This window comes from Xiphophorus couchianus, chromosome 18 (genome assembly GCF_001444195.1).
Source record: "Xiphophorus couchianus chromosome 18, X_couchianus-1.0, whole genome shotgun sequence".
Taxonomy (NCBI): Eukaryota; Metazoa; Chordata; class Actinopteri; order Cyprinodontiformes; family Poeciliidae; genus Xiphophorus; species Xiphophorus couchianus.
Genome location: NC_040245.1, coordinates 23,247,327 through 23,264,876, shown reverse-complemented (window position 1 = coordinate 23,264,876; position 17,550 = coordinate 23,247,327). Strand labels below are relative to the sequence as shown.

General features: G+C 42.8%; 1 protein-coding gene across 6 annotated transcripts in view; it reads right to left on the bottom strand.

Annotated features, from left to right (window-relative positions):
- The window catches only part of stx1a (syntaxin 1A (brain)), a 61,340-nt gene that overhangs the window by 14,258 nt on the left and 29,532 nt on the right, over nucleotides 1-17,550 (bottom strand). For all 6 annotated transcript variants that reach the window (XR_003599125.1, XM_028045816.1, XM_028045818.1 and 3 more), the window contains exons 4-6: nucleotides 3,267-3,341; nucleotides 1,031-1,104; nucleotides 788-896 (exon numbers count right to left, since the gene is read on the bottom strand). Coding sequence is in view for 5 of the 6 variants with exons in the window: in XM_028045816.1 (XP_027901617.1) it covers nucleotides 788-896; nucleotides 1,031-1,104; nucleotides 3,267-3,341 (258 nt within the window). In the remaining variant the exon portion in view is untranslated. The remainder of the gene's footprint in view (nucleotides 1-787; nucleotides 897-1,030; nucleotides 1,105-3,266; nucleotides 3,342-17,550) is intronic.

The following is a 17,550-nucleotide window of genomic DNA, read 5'->3' as shown; positions in this document are numbered from 1 at the left end:
AATCTGGAGAAAACTTAATATAACTCAAAATATATAATATAAAATATATTAATATATCATTCTGTAACAACAACAGGGTGTGTTTGTGTTTGGTTATCTTTTGTTTTTAGGAAGTTTTTCTTAACATTTCTGAGTTGTTTATCATTGTTAATGTCTTTCCATATTCTTTTCATTTCTTTTTTCTGTATTCTTTATCATTTAGGTCTTGTCATGGTTCATCCTTAGTGTTTGGCTTCTTTCTTAGTTCTTGTTTCTGTTACATTTCAGGTTATACGTTCAAGTTCCTGTAGTGTTTTGATTCAGATTCCTCTGATCAGTCTCCTTCTCTGATCAATTTTCTCCTTTAGCTGTTCAGCATTCTCCTATTTTTACTCACCTGGTTTCTGTGTCACGGATCCCACTGTTTTTAAAAAGCCCAATTTTAGTTGTTTTTTTAAAAGTAATTTGTCCTTTTATTTCATCATTAAAACTTTTCACTTCACCCCTCTTTCTCTGGTCTTCTAGCATTCGGGTTCAACAAAATGCAAGTCACTGATACTTTTGCTGTCCAGATTTAATTTTAAATTAGAGCACAGTTAAATCCTACTTTTACATTTCAGAGCATGAATGATTGTAACAAGTGAAAAAGACAATTCACATTTGAGCTGCTCTGGAGAGTTTTAGTGCCAAAACCTCCCACACCCCTCTCCCCTCAAAAAAAGCTTTGGGTTGGAGTTAATAGTAAACCATTAACTACCATGAAACAATTTATCACCTGTCCTCGGTGTGCATTAGTTGATCTACTCACTGATCTCCAGCTGTCTCTGAATGCGGCCCTTGCAGCGCTCTCTGTAGTCCGACTGCGTGGTGTTGTACTCCGACATCACCTCGACGAACTTCCTCGACAGCGTGGAGTGCTGGGGAAGCGAGAAAGAAGAAGAAGAAGAAGAAGAAGAAGAAGAAGAAATACTTCATCCAAGTAGGAAAAATAGCTGCAGTTAGATTACAAAGAAAATGTTCCTAAAGCCTTTGGTGTTTGCTTGAACTCTACCTGTGTTTTGCGTATCCTCAGGTCAGCTGACGATCTGTTCTGCCCTTCCTCCTGCTCAATGGTTTGCTGAATACCTGAACAACAGAAAATAACAATAAAGGGTTTTTATAAAAGCAACCGATCAAAAAGCAAAAAAGTACATACTAAAATCCAGAGTGAAAATAAAATGACTTAAAAACCTCAAAGAACAAAAATAAAACAGTTATGTACAGGTAACAATAATGAATGATATACAGGTTTAACCGGCCGTTTAGGGCCGTTCTGTTTCTGAACAACAGAAAATAACAATAAAGACACTTGATCAGTAATCGACTCAATTAACTCAAACAAACTCAAAGGAAAAAAAAAAATCTATTTTGATTCAAGTTTTATTGCACTGCATGCACCATTTTTTATATAATTTTCTAAGTTATTATTCCATTTTCTTTCATTTTTATTGTTTAAATATTCTTTTTAATTAGTGCTTTATATAGTTATTTTATTTAATCTCACATCAATCATTTTTTTTATTTAATTATGATAAAACTCTTTCTTGAATCCTTTCTTGATGATTCATTCCTCCTTTAAATCTTCCATGAAGTTTCATTAATTTTACAATCTTTCTAGAATCAATTATTAATTTAATTAATTCCCCAGTTGCTTCTTTTTTCCCTAAAGTCCTTGTTTTATTATGTATTTGTCGTTCATAAGAATCTTTCCTGAATGTATTTTGAAATGATTAAATCTACCAGAGTTATGAATAATTTTGGACTAAAATGCTCCATAAAATATAACAAAGTGCTTCTCAAATGTTTTTTTATTGAACAAATGTCTTCCATAAGAAATATCGACAGCTGATTTGCAGCAGTGCATCCTCCCCAAATCTCAGCCATCTGTCTGCTTTTGACAGATTTTTTCTGACTGCATCCATTAGAATAATAAATCGGTATAAAATCAACAGAGAAATTGTGTTTTCTCATAAGACTTGTCGCAGTGCGAAGTTTGACATATGAATGAAATAAAGACAGGCAGAGTTGTCACATAGCAACGATTTAGCACATTTTATCCAAAAACAGTTCAAAGTGATTTACATAATGAAAACATAATAATGATCTACACTCTAAGGAATGAAAGTGAAGAAAAGTCGGGTTACAGACTAAAATTGATGATGTTTCAGTTTATATTATGACTAGAACAGTCAAAGGCAACTCTGAACAAATGTCCTTTTTAGCCCTGATTTTAAACAACTCAGGGTTTCGGCACTTTTGACGTTTTCTGGACGTTTGTTCCAGATGACTGGAGTATAGAAATTGATGCTGCTTTAAGGCTAATACAAGAATAGCAAGTCTTTCATGTATTTTGAGGCTAAGTCATTCAGCGATTTATAGACTAACATCAGTATCTAATAGTTTATTTTCTGAGCTACATTTTCCTGGTTTTAGTCAGGATGCGAGCAGCAGTGATGTGGATCAGCTGGAGATGAATGTGTAGAAAAAAAACCTAAATAACAGATTAAAAACTATAAATAGGTTTGTGATTGAGCTTTTATGCCTATTTATTCAAGAATTTAGCATCAAAATGTGTTTTTGAGTTGACAGCATTTATTTTGCCACCTTATAGTTTGTGGTTAAAATGCGATTAATGGTGTTTAAATAATTACACATGCTGTACTTGAGTCAAATTTTGTATCAAGTCCCACTGCTAGAAAAAAAACTCGCACCATTAGAGTGATTCTGTTGCATGAATAAAAAACAATACACAAATCCAGAACATTTTTAATAATTAAAATTATTGATCACTTGTGGCTAGCGAGTCAAATGGATGTAGAACCCAAGTCTATTTGGTGTGATCTGATTTATTTTAATCTGAACTCCGAGCTAGAACTTGCAGACCACTGACTACAATGTTACTAACAGAAATGTAAATAATTGCGACTTCCGGCCATCAGCACCTCAGTAATAAGAGTCACTCATGTTTCTGCCTCTGGAGAACGAAACCTTCATGAATAAATGAAGCTGTCTGGGAGCTGCTGCAGGCTGAGCACCTCACAGTCTGAACAGCAGGTCTCCTCTGCTGGGAACCTCCTCCACACAAAAACAGGAACATCTGATTTTATTCCTGACTATTTGTCTTTCGTTTGTTAAATGAACTGCTCCATATTGTTTAAGAAAACACCCAAACCCCATGTGTCTCAGTCCCAGGCTCACGTTTTTGTTAACCAACACAACGTTAACAGACGAAGACAACAATGACTTACTCTTTAATTTAGAGCGAATTTTGTTGGCCAGTTTCTTGATGTCTGCCATGAGGTCCTCAAGCTCGGCTTTGGTCTCTGAGGAAAACGGAGACAGAAGAAGAAGAAAGAGGAGAGGTGAGAAGAGACGTCCGACACCTTTGTACCTCCACCAGTTTCATGGAGACAGAATCGATAGATTCACGAAGATGTTCTCTCCCAGTTGGGTGCGACAACTGATCAGCTTCAGCTCAGGTTGCTGCTGGTTTTTCATGGACTACCAGCATCGCTCCCCAGTTGGCCACAGCTTTACATGATCACTTGACACAAAGCACGATAAAAACACACAAACTACAGAAAACCGCAATCAGCTGTTCTAGTATCAGAAAATTAAACATCACAGATGACAGAAGGTACTAAATCAATAAATAAATATTTTCCACCTTTTCTGCAATTACAGCTACAATTGAATTCCCTGTCAAATTCTTCTTTGCAAAATTTGCTGTGCGCAATATTTTTTCCTGATCTCAACTGGATCTAGGTCTGGACATTAACTGGGCCATTTTAAAGCATGAACAAGTACTGAACTAGACCTGCTGGAGCTCTAAGCATATGTATATTTGCTACTTGTTGCTTTCTCCAATAAGTTGTAGAGTCACAACTCATAGTTTATTGTCAACAATCTGAGCTGGAGATCTTGTCAACCTCTCATCGTGAACGTCTTAGCAAGAAATCCAATAAGTGCTCTTTTGGCGACAAATTCTTTCCATCGTCAGAGAATAAATTAAACAGTTTTCTAATTCTTATGATTTTGTTTTCTAGCCTAATCTTGCTTTAAGCTGGTTCATAGCTTTTTTGTCCTATCATGTGTTTGCTCACTAATACTCTCTAAAAAAACCTCTGAGATCTTCACAGAGCAGCTTCTGTACTGAGATGTGATGACACACAGGGCGATTTCATTAACTTACTGGTTCACTGCTGAAGATAGTTAATGAAACCAGAGTGTTGAATAAATGGGTTGTAATAGAATGTAACACATTTCAGATTTGAAAAGGAATTTCTTTACGTTGGTCTATCACATAAAATGCATCAGATGTGTGACTGTAATGTGCTGAAACTGTTGAAAAGTTCAAATATTGTGAATACTTTTGCACAGTTGTGTAAAAGGTAGTAACCCCGAAGCATTAATTACAGTTTCACACATGGGGAAAACCTAATTTTTCATCTAAATGTCACACACTAACCAAATCCCTATTAACAAGCTGCTGGGAGACAGCACACACACACACACACACACACACACACACACACCCACACACGCACACACACACACACACACACACACACACAAACCGAGGCCTTATAAGTTAGCACAGTCGACCTATTCAGTCAAAGTGAAGTGCCTGCAGTTCTTCTTTATAATTAGTTTATTTCTGCATATTTCCTGCTTCTTTAAGGCTGCATAAATCACAAAGATAAATTAGAGGCAGCGGTAGACCTGTTGAACTAAAACTCACTGCAGACATCTGAACCCAATTACCGATAGCCTCCGTGGAAGATTTGATTACACAGAAGGAGACTTCAGTCACTGGCACACGTTCAATTATTAAAACACAATATTTGCACCTATTTTCCAATAAGGAATAAATTGTGAGATAATCATATTCTTCTCTAAACGTCCACTGCAAATCTGCTCTATACGAATGCCTTAATGTCAGGCAGGGTTTGATAATTAAACCATCCAAAAACAAAGCGCCATAATCCACACGCCCATGTTGTGTTCAGGAATTAGAGCTTAAATTTAAACAGCAGATCCCAGAGAAACTGATTCATTTTCTAATTAGGTAAAAGGCAAATGGAGAATCAAGGGAATTCAAAACACAGGAGAGAAATTGCTCCAAAAAGTAAATTTATGCAAATAGATACAGAAAATGTGAATATTTTAACATATAAAATCCAGCAGTACTAAATACTTTTGCATCTGTAAGTGCTACAAAAACAATATTCGAGAAAGTCGAGGCGCAAACAATCCATCAGTATTGACTTTAGACATCATTTAGGAGTCTAAACGATGTCTAAATCGTTTAGACTCCTGAACCGCCACCGCTGTTTGGTGGCGGTTCATAAAGAAATGGCACTCTGGTTCAGCCTCTCATTACTCCATTTGTTCATGCAAATAAGCTAACAGCTTTTAGATTGCAACAATCAGTACTATGTTTTAATCAATTTTATACTCTAAACTTATGAACCACGTTTTTCAGTACAATAAAGCTTTGAAGATAATTTCTGTCGATTGTTTAGCTGCCAGAAAAATTGTTGTCTTTTTTTGTCTGTGGAGGGTTTTCACAAAAAAGATTCTTAAACTACATTTTAGAAACAAAAAAGATTCTTAAATTACATTCAGTGCAAAACAACCACTCAGGTTACGTCTTTTTAACAAAACTGAATTAACCTACTGGTATTTAATGACAACAGAATCTATGATGTTTAGCTATTTGTATCTTTTGTCGATCGTTTCTTCCTACTAAAGATGAGAGGGAACTATCTCCAAAGGTTAAAGGAGTAGTGTCATGAAACGGTGTGTTGAGGGTGGTGAGGCAAACGCTTTAGACCCAGGTTGGATGATTGATGGTTGTTTTAATGATAAAGAAACGTGAAAAACAGTCCAAAACAAGTCCAATAACACAGGCAGCACGACTGAGCGGAAGCCAGGGCTCAACGCCAGTAGCAACTGGTTTACGGCTGGACTCACGAAGGACTGAGCGCACATTAGACGAGGACCCGACAAAGACACAGACACACAAGTGACACTAAATACACAGGGGGTAATTAGGGAACGAGAAACATCTGGGAGTAATTGAGGGGAGAACAGGACAACACAGAGACACAGAAAACTCTAAATAAACACACAGAAAAACACGGAACATGACAAGTAGAAAGATAAAAAAAAAGACTACACAAAACATACACAATATTTCCTTCTTTTTGGAATAAATCTGTGTGAAGCTATTTTGTCTCTTAACCTGGAAGTTGCTACATGTGCAGTAAAGATTTTGTCAGGGTCAGAAACAGACGTGATGACAAATGAGTTCAGCAGTGGAGTGGAGTGGAGTGGGCCCGTCTGTCGATATGAGCAAAGGTCACGAGGTTTCTCAAATAGGATATTATTCTCTTACGTAGCAAGTCCTAAAAAAATAAATGTTTTTACATTGAAGTAGTAACATTTGTTTATATTTAGAGTTTTAAAAAAGGAAATGATAAAAACATTTAAAATAAATTGCTTTATGTATAAAACTCTTTCCTACAGTTAAAGTTGTATCGTGAAATACTCTCTCGAGACCTCGTGTTTGTTTTCTCGCAACGCCCCCAAAGAGTACAGGCTCCTACTTAATGCAAGCATTCGCCGTTTTTGTCAGAAAAGACAAAAAACATCATATTAAAAGCTGAAATAAAGGTGTAAAACAAACATTAGAGTGCGAGAACAAGAGGACAGCCTAACCGGAGACTCAAAGAGGTGTAAGATTTAGAAAAAGCGCTCTCTCTTATTTCTCCATACCTGTTCTGTTCCACGAGGGCGACTACAGGGCAGCACAGAGATAATAACATCAAAATTGAGGTTGGTCTCAGGTTGTTACAAGCGGTGTAAGTGTGCTTCTGAGTGTGTGCGGCGTGTCTTTTAAGTGGTTTAGATTTGATTTGCTTCTCGTGGCAACCGAACAGAGGAAGCCGACCTGTCAGATCAAGTATCCATTCAGCCTCATTATTTGCCGTGTGAAAAGAGGAAGAGTGCTGCCAGAGACGAACGAGTGGAAGGAGAAGTGAGACAGAGGCAAATTAGAGGCCAGAACTGAGGACTCAATTGAGCTGTGGCTTCACACGCCGTCCCTCTCCCAGACGTTTTCAGACAAAATCTTCAGGTCACGCTTGTTGCCATCATTAAGACTGCGTTGCTATGGAGATGTGTGCCGTTGGTCTTCTCGGCAGCTTCAGATGGTTTCGAAGTGACAGAAGGAAGGAGAGCCGGAGAGATGCTACGAGGCACTGAGATATGTGGGAGCTATCTGTGAGCACGGGAAACAAATTCAGATTGGTTTTACGTTTTTGTTTTTCATTTTCGAGGTCTGGAAGAGATAAAAGGAGGAGAAAATGGGTTCCACCTGGTTATATCTGCCATTTTTCTTGTTGCTCTCCTTTGTGACGGATTCCATAAAGACAACAGAAACTCACAGGAATAATGGGCTTTGTCATCCTGGAGTCATAAACAAGTAAATAGGACAAATAAAGGGAATCTGTATGGATTTCAAGTTGCACTGACCCATACATAAAGCTACCTTCATTAAAGATTAAGGTCCACTTGTGGTCTCCATGATTTCCACAAAAACGTATCTGGATCCTGGTAAATTTGGAAAATCTTTCTGCGTGAAGACTAAGCTGTAACGTTACTGCTGTGGAAATCTGCACAACGTTCGGCACCTCCACCGCCAGTTTTAGCTTTGCTGTGTAGGAAACAGAACCGTCTGCACTGAGAGACACATCTTTGCCTGTGCTGCCAGAAAGAACTGTGCTCAAAAAAATCCTAGATGTCTTCGTCATACTGCAAGTATTGTACAGTACAATCATGCTTCAATCCAATCGAGTCGTTTCTCAGCTAACTGCTAAATCTGAATTTAAGACTTCAGGATTTCTCAGTGCAATACGTCTTTATTGCAGTAGAAGCACAACTCAGAAAATGCGTAACTGTCTTTGGTCTTCCAGACATCAATCTATGTGCAATTTGGAGCTGTGCCTGCTAACCTGGGAGCCCAGCTCATACTGACCTGAGGATAGCATGTCGATTTGCTGATTTTTGTGACGTTGTAGGTAGATAAGGTTTGTGGATAGGATCGGTTCCACAAGTAAGTCACGGCCAAGCGCCAACCACCCAAAGGGAAAGAAATCAGGGATATATTATATTATATATATATAGATACCTATCTATATCTATAGATAGATATCTATCTATATCTATAGATATAGGCAACTGTATAACAATGATTAAGTAGGGCCCACGCCTTGGCTCAAGCCCAGGGGTCCACACCCTCCTGTACATCGCACCAGCTGAGATAATTTTTTTTAGTTTTTTTTTTTTACAAAAGATTATTTGGAGAACTGCCTGATATAGGCATGATGAGGTCGTAACCCCTCCTAGACCATTATTTTCAATTCTCTAGTGAGTGATCCATGTAGGTGAACACAGGCCACAAATACATATCAAATTGCAGCTTTGAATTTTTCTTGCGAAAATTAACATTTTTATGTTTCTTTCAACAGGAAAGTGAAAATGTTTAGGCTATTTTGGCTGTGTTGAACTAATTCTGTACCAGTGGCCTTAGGTTGGAGCGTTACGAAGCAAACATGCACCAACTTGCGATTAGAATATATCAGACTTTCTTTTAAGCATTTTGTTTCAGAAAATTTCAACTTCCCGGATGTGACTTGGCTCGGTGTTATTGCACAATATTGGAGCAATTCTTTCATTAGAAACAAGGAGACAGCATCAAAATCTGCTACTCAAGGATTTGATTTCAGATTAATTTGTGGTCAAACTGGAGAAACGTACTGTATACTATAAGCTAAAGTTTGAATATTTTTCATATTTATAGTGTGACTGTCCGACACTAAACAAGCTGCTTCTCTCTCCGCTCTAAATCTGCTTTCCAACTTTTATCCGTTTCTCTTTTTTCTCCCTCTGCTCTCTCTGTAAATGTATTACCAGCCCATTGTGTGTTTGCTCTGCTTATTGATTGTCTAGAGTCCAGATGTCAGAGAGGCAGAATCTGAGCTCATCCCTCAAACATTACCAACATTTGCTTTTCTGCTGGAATACAGTGTGAGCACAGCAAACGGCAAACCGAAAGCACAGATAAAGTTCAACCCCTAAAGTATCACTGGGGGGTTTAAAAACCTTCATGTCTCCGTCTGATCCCCATAGACGACGACATGTGAGCATTTCCCAAAAACCTGACTGCATTACACTTTGGACGAAGATGTGCTCCCTCAAAAACCTCATTCATTTTGTACTAAAAACTATACCTACTAAAAACAAATAAGACTTTTTCAGCACAAAATATTTATCTTAGCTTGATTAGTTTGTTTCATGACCAAGTCAGGCATTACGAGAACTGAATAATACCAATTTGTAACGATTTGGCTAATTTAGTTTCTAACTTTTTTAACAAACCCACCATTTGGCTGAAAAGAGAGCCCATACCGTATTTATAAAACATAGCATATGTATTGGAATCTGTCCTATTTTTACCTGTAGTCATTAATTAAAACAATCATAACAACAAAAGCTTTCAATTTGTAGCGATTTTCAAGTAGCAAGACTGCTAAATGCGTTTCTTTCTGTAAACAGGCTTCAGTTTAATTACAAACCCAAACCCAAAGTTACGTTTTGGGGTTTTAATTATTGATGAGATGCTCCATCGTTTTTTAATAGTTGAGTAGTCGTAGAACAAAAAAACTGTAATAGGAATTTGGTTCACATTGTGGAATTTCTGTATTTTCTGTAATCTAAAAAAAACTGAATTTAACTCGAAGGTTTCATTGTTATACATATTGAGATCTAGATGAATATCCCCTAATAAGACAAAGAGAAAACACATCCTTTTTGTAGCTGGTATTATTCAGGTTGGTAACATTTCTTATTAAAATTGTATATCTCATTTAAATTGCCTGGTTTTCTGTCATCAACTTTTTATTTTAGGATGAGTCTGGAGCAAGACGTGAGAAACTTTCCATCTCAGAAGTTAAATTTAGTCTAAAGTTTCTCAACGCAAAGTACCGTGGTCTTTGTATCTAATCATTGTGTTGTTGCAACCTCATTTTCTTCCCTGAAAATCTCCGTTTCTTCACCAACGTCTTCCTACGCGGAACATCAGGGTTACTTTGAGTTAACATGGTAATGCTGCTGTCACTTTGAAACCTCCCTCTTCTTCCAAACAACTAACATTGTAATCAGGATCAGAGCACGAACCTCCGCACACCATCGCTGCCTCCGAGGTCAAGGGGACGTGGAGTGAACGACACGATTTGTCTCCCAGCGAACGCGTTATCTTACTAGCTTTGACCTCCATTGTCTTTGTGTCTGTGCTTAGCCTTGGACATCATCGTCCACATTCGATTAACCTTTCTTTCACAGATGTTATTTCTCTGCAGCTTTAAGTCATGGCTACATATCAGCTCAGATGCTATGAGAGAAGGGCAAGAGAGGGAGAAATGAAAAGAGATAAGGCACAAAGGAATCGGCAGCTGAACGAGAAGAAAGGAAAGGAAAGAAAGGAAGACAGCTGAGGGTGCTTTTGGTTGAGGGTGGAGGCGCGTTGGCAAACAGATCTCCACTTGGCGAAAAACTAAAACCAGAAATAGTAACACTCACAGGCTGCAATTAAAACAGCCGTCTCCAGTGCTGCCAGCTGAGCACTTTTAATGGAGGGAAGATGCTCTCCGCAAACGGAGATGTCAGACGGATCGAGTTCTAAGTGCTTGGAAAAAAATTTTGATAAATAAACTCTTATGTCTAAGTGGTAAAGAGCGGATTCATAGATGTGTGGTTTAACTGGCTCGAAAGTATGTGGATAAAATGTGGATAAAAACTTACAATATCTATATCATCTACTTGTTGTCCTGTGACTGTCAGGAAATGCGGGTGGTGAGAGTGGTGAGGCAGATGCAGCGGACCCAGGTATGATGAATATGGTGTTTTAATTACGGAAAGCCAGTCAAAACAACGAACAGCAGGCACAAGGAAACACTGACGACGAACTGACTAGACATAGACGAGGACCCGCCGACGAACAAGGAACACAGGTGGAGTTAAATACACGGGAGGGTAATCACAGAGACGAGACACACCTGGGAACAATCAAGGGGAGGACAGGACAACGAAGAGACTTAACGACACAGAAAACTCTAAATAAACAAGGAAAAACACAGATCATGACAGTACCCCCCCCTCAAGGGCGGCTACCAGACGCCCAAGAAAAAAAAAAAACAACCAAAAAACCCAGCAAGGGTGGGTGGAGGGGTGCCGGACGGCGGGCCAGAGTCCAAACCAACAAAAAAAAAAAAAACAACCCACCATCGTGGGCGGAAAAACAAGAAGGGCCAAGAGTCCAAAAACAACAAAAAACTACCCACAGGGTGGGCGGAGGCAAAGGAGGCGGGAACCACGGAGGTGGTCCGGCGGTCGTCCGCGGCGGCGGGAACCACGGAGGCGGTCCGGCGGCCGTCCGCGGCGCTGGAGGCGGGAACCACGGAGGCGGTCCGGCGGCCGTCCGCGGCGCTGGAGGCGGGAACCACGGAGGCGGTCCGGCGGCCGTCCGCGGCGCTGGAGGCGGGAACCACGGAGGCGGTCCGGCGGCCGTCCGCGGCGCTGGAGGCGGGAACCACGGAGGCGGTCCGGCGGCCGTCCGCGGGGCTGGAGGCGGGAACCACGGAGGCGGTCCGGCGGCCGTCCGCGGGGCTGGAGGCGGGAACCACGGAGGCGGTCCGGCGGCCGTCCGCGGCGCTGGAGGCGGGAACCACGGAGGCGGTCCGGCGGCCGTCCGCGGCGCTGGAGGCGGAAACCACGGAGGCGGTCCGGCGGCCGTCCGCGGGGCTGGAGGCGGGAACCACGGAGGCGGTCCGGCGGCCGTCCGCGGGGCTGGAGGCGGGAACCACGGAGGCGGTCCGGCGGCCGTCCGCGGCGCTGAAGGCGGGAACCACAGAGGCGGGACCCCAGGAGGCGGTCCAGCGGCTGTCCGCGGCCCGGGAGGTGGCGATGATGAGCCCCCCGAGGCAGGGTCTCTGGTGGAGCACAGGGGGTCTCGGTGGGAACGCCGGGGGTCTGAGTCGGAACACTGGGAGTCTTGTGAGGAACGCAGGGGGTCTTGGTCCTCGGGGTCTCGGGAGTCAAGGTCTCGGGGGTCAGGGTCTCGGAGGGAACGCAGAGGGTCAGGGTCTCGGAGGGAACGCAGAGGGTCAGGGTCTCTGGAGGAACGCAGAGGGTCAGGGTCTCTGGAGGAACGCTGGAGGTCAGGGTCTCTGGAGGAACGCTGGAGGTCAGGGTCTCGGGTGGAACGCTGGAGGTCAGGGTCTCGGGTGGAACGCTGGAGGTCAGGGTCTCGGGTGGAACGCTGGAGGTCAGGGTCTCGGGTGGAACGCTGGAGGTCAGGGTCTCGGGTGGAACGCTGGAGGTCAGGGTCTCGGGTGGAACGCTGGGAGTCTGAGTCGGAACGCAGGGAGTCTCGGTAGGAACGCAGGGAGTCTCGGTCGGAACACTGGGAGTCGGGGTCCCGGAAGGAACGTAGAGGGTCTCGGTTGGAACACAGGGGGTCTCGGTCGGAACACAGGGGGTCTCGGGAGTCGGGGTCTCGGAGGGAACGCCGGCTGATTCGGCCTCGGGTGCGCCGGCTGGAACGCCGGCTGATTCGGCCTCGGGTGCGCCGGCTGATTCGGCCTCGGGTGCGCCGGCTGATTCGGCCTCGGGTGCGCCGGCTGGAACGCCGGCTGATTCTGCCTCCGGTGCGCCGGCTGGAACGCCGGCTGATTCTGCCTCGGGTGCGCCGGCTGGAGGTGAGCCGGAGCGGAGCCTCGGTCCCGGCTGCGGGGGCGAACCGCAGCGAAGCCTCGGAAGCGGCTGCGGGGGCGAGCCGCAGCGAAGCCTCGGAAGCGGCTGCGAGCCGCAGCGAAGCCTCGGAACGGGCTCCGGGGGCGAGCCGCAGCGAAGCCTTGGAAACGGCTGCGGGGGCGAGCCGCAGCGAAGCCTCGGAAGCGGCTGCGAGCCGCAGCGAAGCCTCGGAACGGGCTCCGGGGGCGAGCCGCAGCGAAGCCTTGGAAACGGCTGCGGGGGCGAGCCGCAGCGAAGCCTTGGAACCGGCTGCGGGGGCGACAGCTCCGGAAGGCGACGAGGGGCCGGGTCCACCGGCGGCTCACGTCGCTGTCTCCGGGCTGACCGTGGAGGTGGCGGCTCCGGAGAGCGACGAGGGGCCGGGTCTGCCGGCGGCTCACGTCGCCGTCTCCGGGCTGACAGCGGAGGTGACGGATCCGGAAGGTGACGAGGGGCCGGGTTCACCGGCGGCTCACGTCGCTGTCTCCCCCGGCGTGAGTAACGGCGGGGGCCGAATCCGGAGGGCTTTGGGGTGGTGACTGGTGGGATCTGACATCTTCTAAATGCCAGGGTATAGTCTGAGTCCAGTCCCATCTCCTCCAGCAGCAGCGGAGATGGCAGGATCTCTACGTCCTTGTAGAGATCCCGCTGAGCCAACTCCAACTGCTGCTGGAACCATGCCTCCTGGTCGTGCTGGGCCATATGCTGCATTCTCACCGTTCGGTCTGGTCGGGTCCTTCTGTCATGAAATGCGGGTGGTGAGAGTGGTGAGGCAGATGCAGCGGACCCAGGTATGATGAATATGGTGTTTTAATTACGGAAAGCCAGTCAAAACAACGAACAGCAGGCACAAGGAAACACTGACGACGAACTGACTAGACATAGACGAGGACCCGCCGACGAACAAGGAACACAGGTGGAGTTAAATACACGGGAGGGTAATCACAGAGACGAGACACACCTGGGAACAATCAAGGGGAGGACAGGACAACGAAGAGACTTAACGACACAGAAAACTCTAAATAAACAAGGAAAAACACAGATCATGACAGTGACATTTATGAAGCAAAAAAGAAATTCTCCAGTAAACACCACAGTTTATCAATTTACAGGCTGACAAAAGTGAGGGTTAAATCTAAGGTTCTCCGTTTAGATTTGCAACAACTTTAAAACTATTTCACTTTAAGACTTGAAATGTTTGTTGTGGCAAAGTCAGAAATGAGGCAAGTACAACAACAAGGTCTTAAGTTGAACTGCTTTACTCAAATGGTTTTAAAGCATGCAGGATGTAGATGCATTAAGAGCACCCAGATCAATCTTTTCTTTTTTATCTGGGCTCACACTCACAGCTCAGGTTTCCATCTGGATTAAGAAACACTTTATGAGTCAAAGCACATTTGAAAGCAACTTCCTGTTTCTTCTGTGTGTCTGGAGCAACACTGGCGTGGTGAGGCAGCTGGAAAACTGAACAAACAGGCCAGCATGCCACCTCTGCACCAAGTAGACATTTTATCTTTTGTTTAAATTGTTAAAGATGTAATTATTAGCGACATTGTTATGAACTAATTTGTGAAATAAGTTGTCAACTTATAAGTTGTGCTTATTAACCCCTCTTAAATGCCCAATGTGTGATTGCCCAATCTTAAATGTCCAATGTGTCATTGGCAAAAAATAAGTGCCATAAGTTTTGTACATTTTTAAGAAATGTTTGCATAAAAATGTTTCATTAACAAGATTTACTTCCACTGGTTAAAATAACTTTTATGCAATGCTTTTAGTTGTCATTTCCAATTCGCCAGCATCAATCTTAAGTTTGCCTCACTCCCCACTTTCAGCTGCAAGATGTTTGACGGGATTCTTCTGCAGCTTTTTCACCCTGTAGCATCTGAAACAGATCAGTACCTGGACTTTTCATTTCCCAGTTTTCAGTCGGTCCTTGGTGGATTTACGTAAAGCCAGTCTGCTCGTGTTTCTGTAACGTCACTGATAAATGTACTCAGACAACACAGTCCAGATTATTCTGAGTTGAGATTCTGTAGAGGAACTAATACAACAGATACATGCAGTATCGGAGAAACAAACGGGATGAAATATCCTGATACTTTGTAAGGCATCGTGTAAGCGAACATGAGAGACTCTATCATATCCATTTCTATCAGCGGGGAGTGCACCTCCAATGTAGCTGCAAAGAAGACATGAAGGGTGATATTAAAACTAAAGATGGGATCCGATCCAGTAACGGTTGTGCACCTGATATTGCTTGATTCATGGATGGAAAACCCTCCTGATACGGATCCAGACTCCACGCTCCTGTGGTGCTGCAGGTGGTTTAATTTTAGTTTGAAAGTTCCTTAAGCAAATATTGCATGCTAGCATGGTAACGTGTACATAGTGACCTCATAAACTGCGCATCGATCTCTTTTGTCAATGCAGAAACAAGGAAATACTTTAGATGGGATACTTGGACAGGAAGCATCCGTAATTGGAATGACGGATGTTGACAGAGAGTCGAGTGAGGATGCAATTATCGTGTTAGAGGGAGAGGCAAAATCAGAGTGAAGCTGGTTTATGAGGACATACAGGGGGAAGAAATGTTTTTAAATCACCATTGAACTTGGCGTCTCTGTGATTTTCCAAATGTCTGATGTATTAGAGGTGAAAGGAAGAGTCCGTGATGACAGTGATAAAGTTGGTTAATAATATTTGAGTGTTATTGTGAAATTTAGCGGCTAAATACATCAAACTGTTTCTAGAGATCTGCTTAAATAACAGTGTCGTCGTTGGATTTGAAATCAGGCTGAATAAAGTTTTATCAAACTTTATTCATTGTTTTCAGCTGCAATATGTAGCGAGGACAAATAAATCTTCAGATGCTGCACTGAAAACTGAACCTGATATTAGAGAGTAAAATTATGATTAGTATCAGAAATCCATAGCAGACCATTTTTAATAAAAAGATTAAAGGCTTTAAGTTCTTAAAAATGCCCTTCTCAGTCTCCTCCAGCCTTGTTCTCCCCTGGGTGTAATGATGCTGCAGCAGGAAGAGCAATCATCCCTAAACCTTTGACCCCGTGTTATTTAAATCTATAAACCACAGCTCCATAAAACAAAATAACGAGATGCAGTGCCGTTCAAAGCCAACAAACAACACAAATATCATCCAAACTTATTTTGCATCGTCTCTGTTCAGCACCCAAGGAAATACAGTTTCTGATGATTACCTGCTCCATCATCGCTGCTGAAGCCACTCCTGCTGTACAGAACTGCTGAGTGCATTTCAGAGATGCTGACAGAAAAAAAGGAACCCACACACACATAATAAATTGAAAATCCCTGGAGGGAATTTGCTTTGCTTCATTTAAAGTGGAGGCGGATAAACTGATATGGAATAATGTGTAATGTAGAAGAGAAGATAATATTACACAGAGGCTGCATGTGACAACAGCTCTGTGCTTATTAAGAGGCACCTGAAAGGGGCCCAGGATTAACAGCACAATGCTGCGGTGAACTGGGGGAACTGGGACAGAACCTGATTGAGTTTACATGGACCTAGTGCTGGACAGTATGGCTGAAAAACGTATCACGATTTAAGGGTACCATATCAGTCGATATTGATAATTATTGATTAGTTCTGGGTTTTAAATATCTGAAATACTGACAAATTGTTGGCACGGCTGTTCCTGTCTGAAGCAGTGCTACTCACTTCCTCCTTGAACAGCGAGTACACAAGCTAGATGGACAGCACCAAGACCCTCCTCCTGGCTCTGATTGGTTGTTTTGGTCTGAAGCGGGATAATTCTTCAATAGAAGGGAGGTGGAGGAGGTTGATTTTTTTTTTCACAGATTATCTGTCAACATAGCTACAGTTTTAACAAATATGTAAAACAAAAACCAAATATTTTTAATAAAAGTTACATACTGCAGCTATAAATGGCCTCTCACTAAATGGCTGGAGATAACCACTGGCCTCCCCATGATCCTTCAAGGATAAGTGGTTATATGTAAAAAATATATAGCAAACTCTGCTTTCAGGCTTTCATAAAGGGGGATATTAAAGTTTATGATGAGAAAACAGCAACAAAAAAACCAAGACGAGCAGATTAGAAACATGATTTGTGTTTTTGCTAAATCTGTTAAACATTTTCAGTGTGCCGGAGGAGCGAATCCTACAGGATGGTATGTTTTCACATTAAAATGTCAGCGTGCAAATGGGTCTGATGACACGTTCCTCTGCAGACTGCAGACGACGTGTCAGAGGAGGAAAGACTAACAGCTTGTGCAAGGAAAAAAAGAGCTTGTTGCTCTTTAGCACTTCTGCTACATCCATGCATTTCAGTCATGTGGTTCATTATTTAGGCTGGAGAAAAGAAAACACAATGAGCAAAGTGCATAGATTTTGGAGAGATGCTGTTGTAAACTACTTCCACAGATTTGGATAAGGACATTGCATTTCCCATCATGCATTATCAGGGTAAAGCACTGCTACTTCTATCATAAACTAGTGGTGATGTTTAATATTAGTTTTTGCCTTTCCCCCCTTTTTCCTATTTTAAGAGCATAAGCAAAGCCACTGTGTGTTGTCATAAACACATTCATCACACCTTTGCTCCCAGAAGCGAATATTGTCAGACAAATAAATGAAAAGCACCGAAAATGACCTTCAGCGGCAGTGCTGTC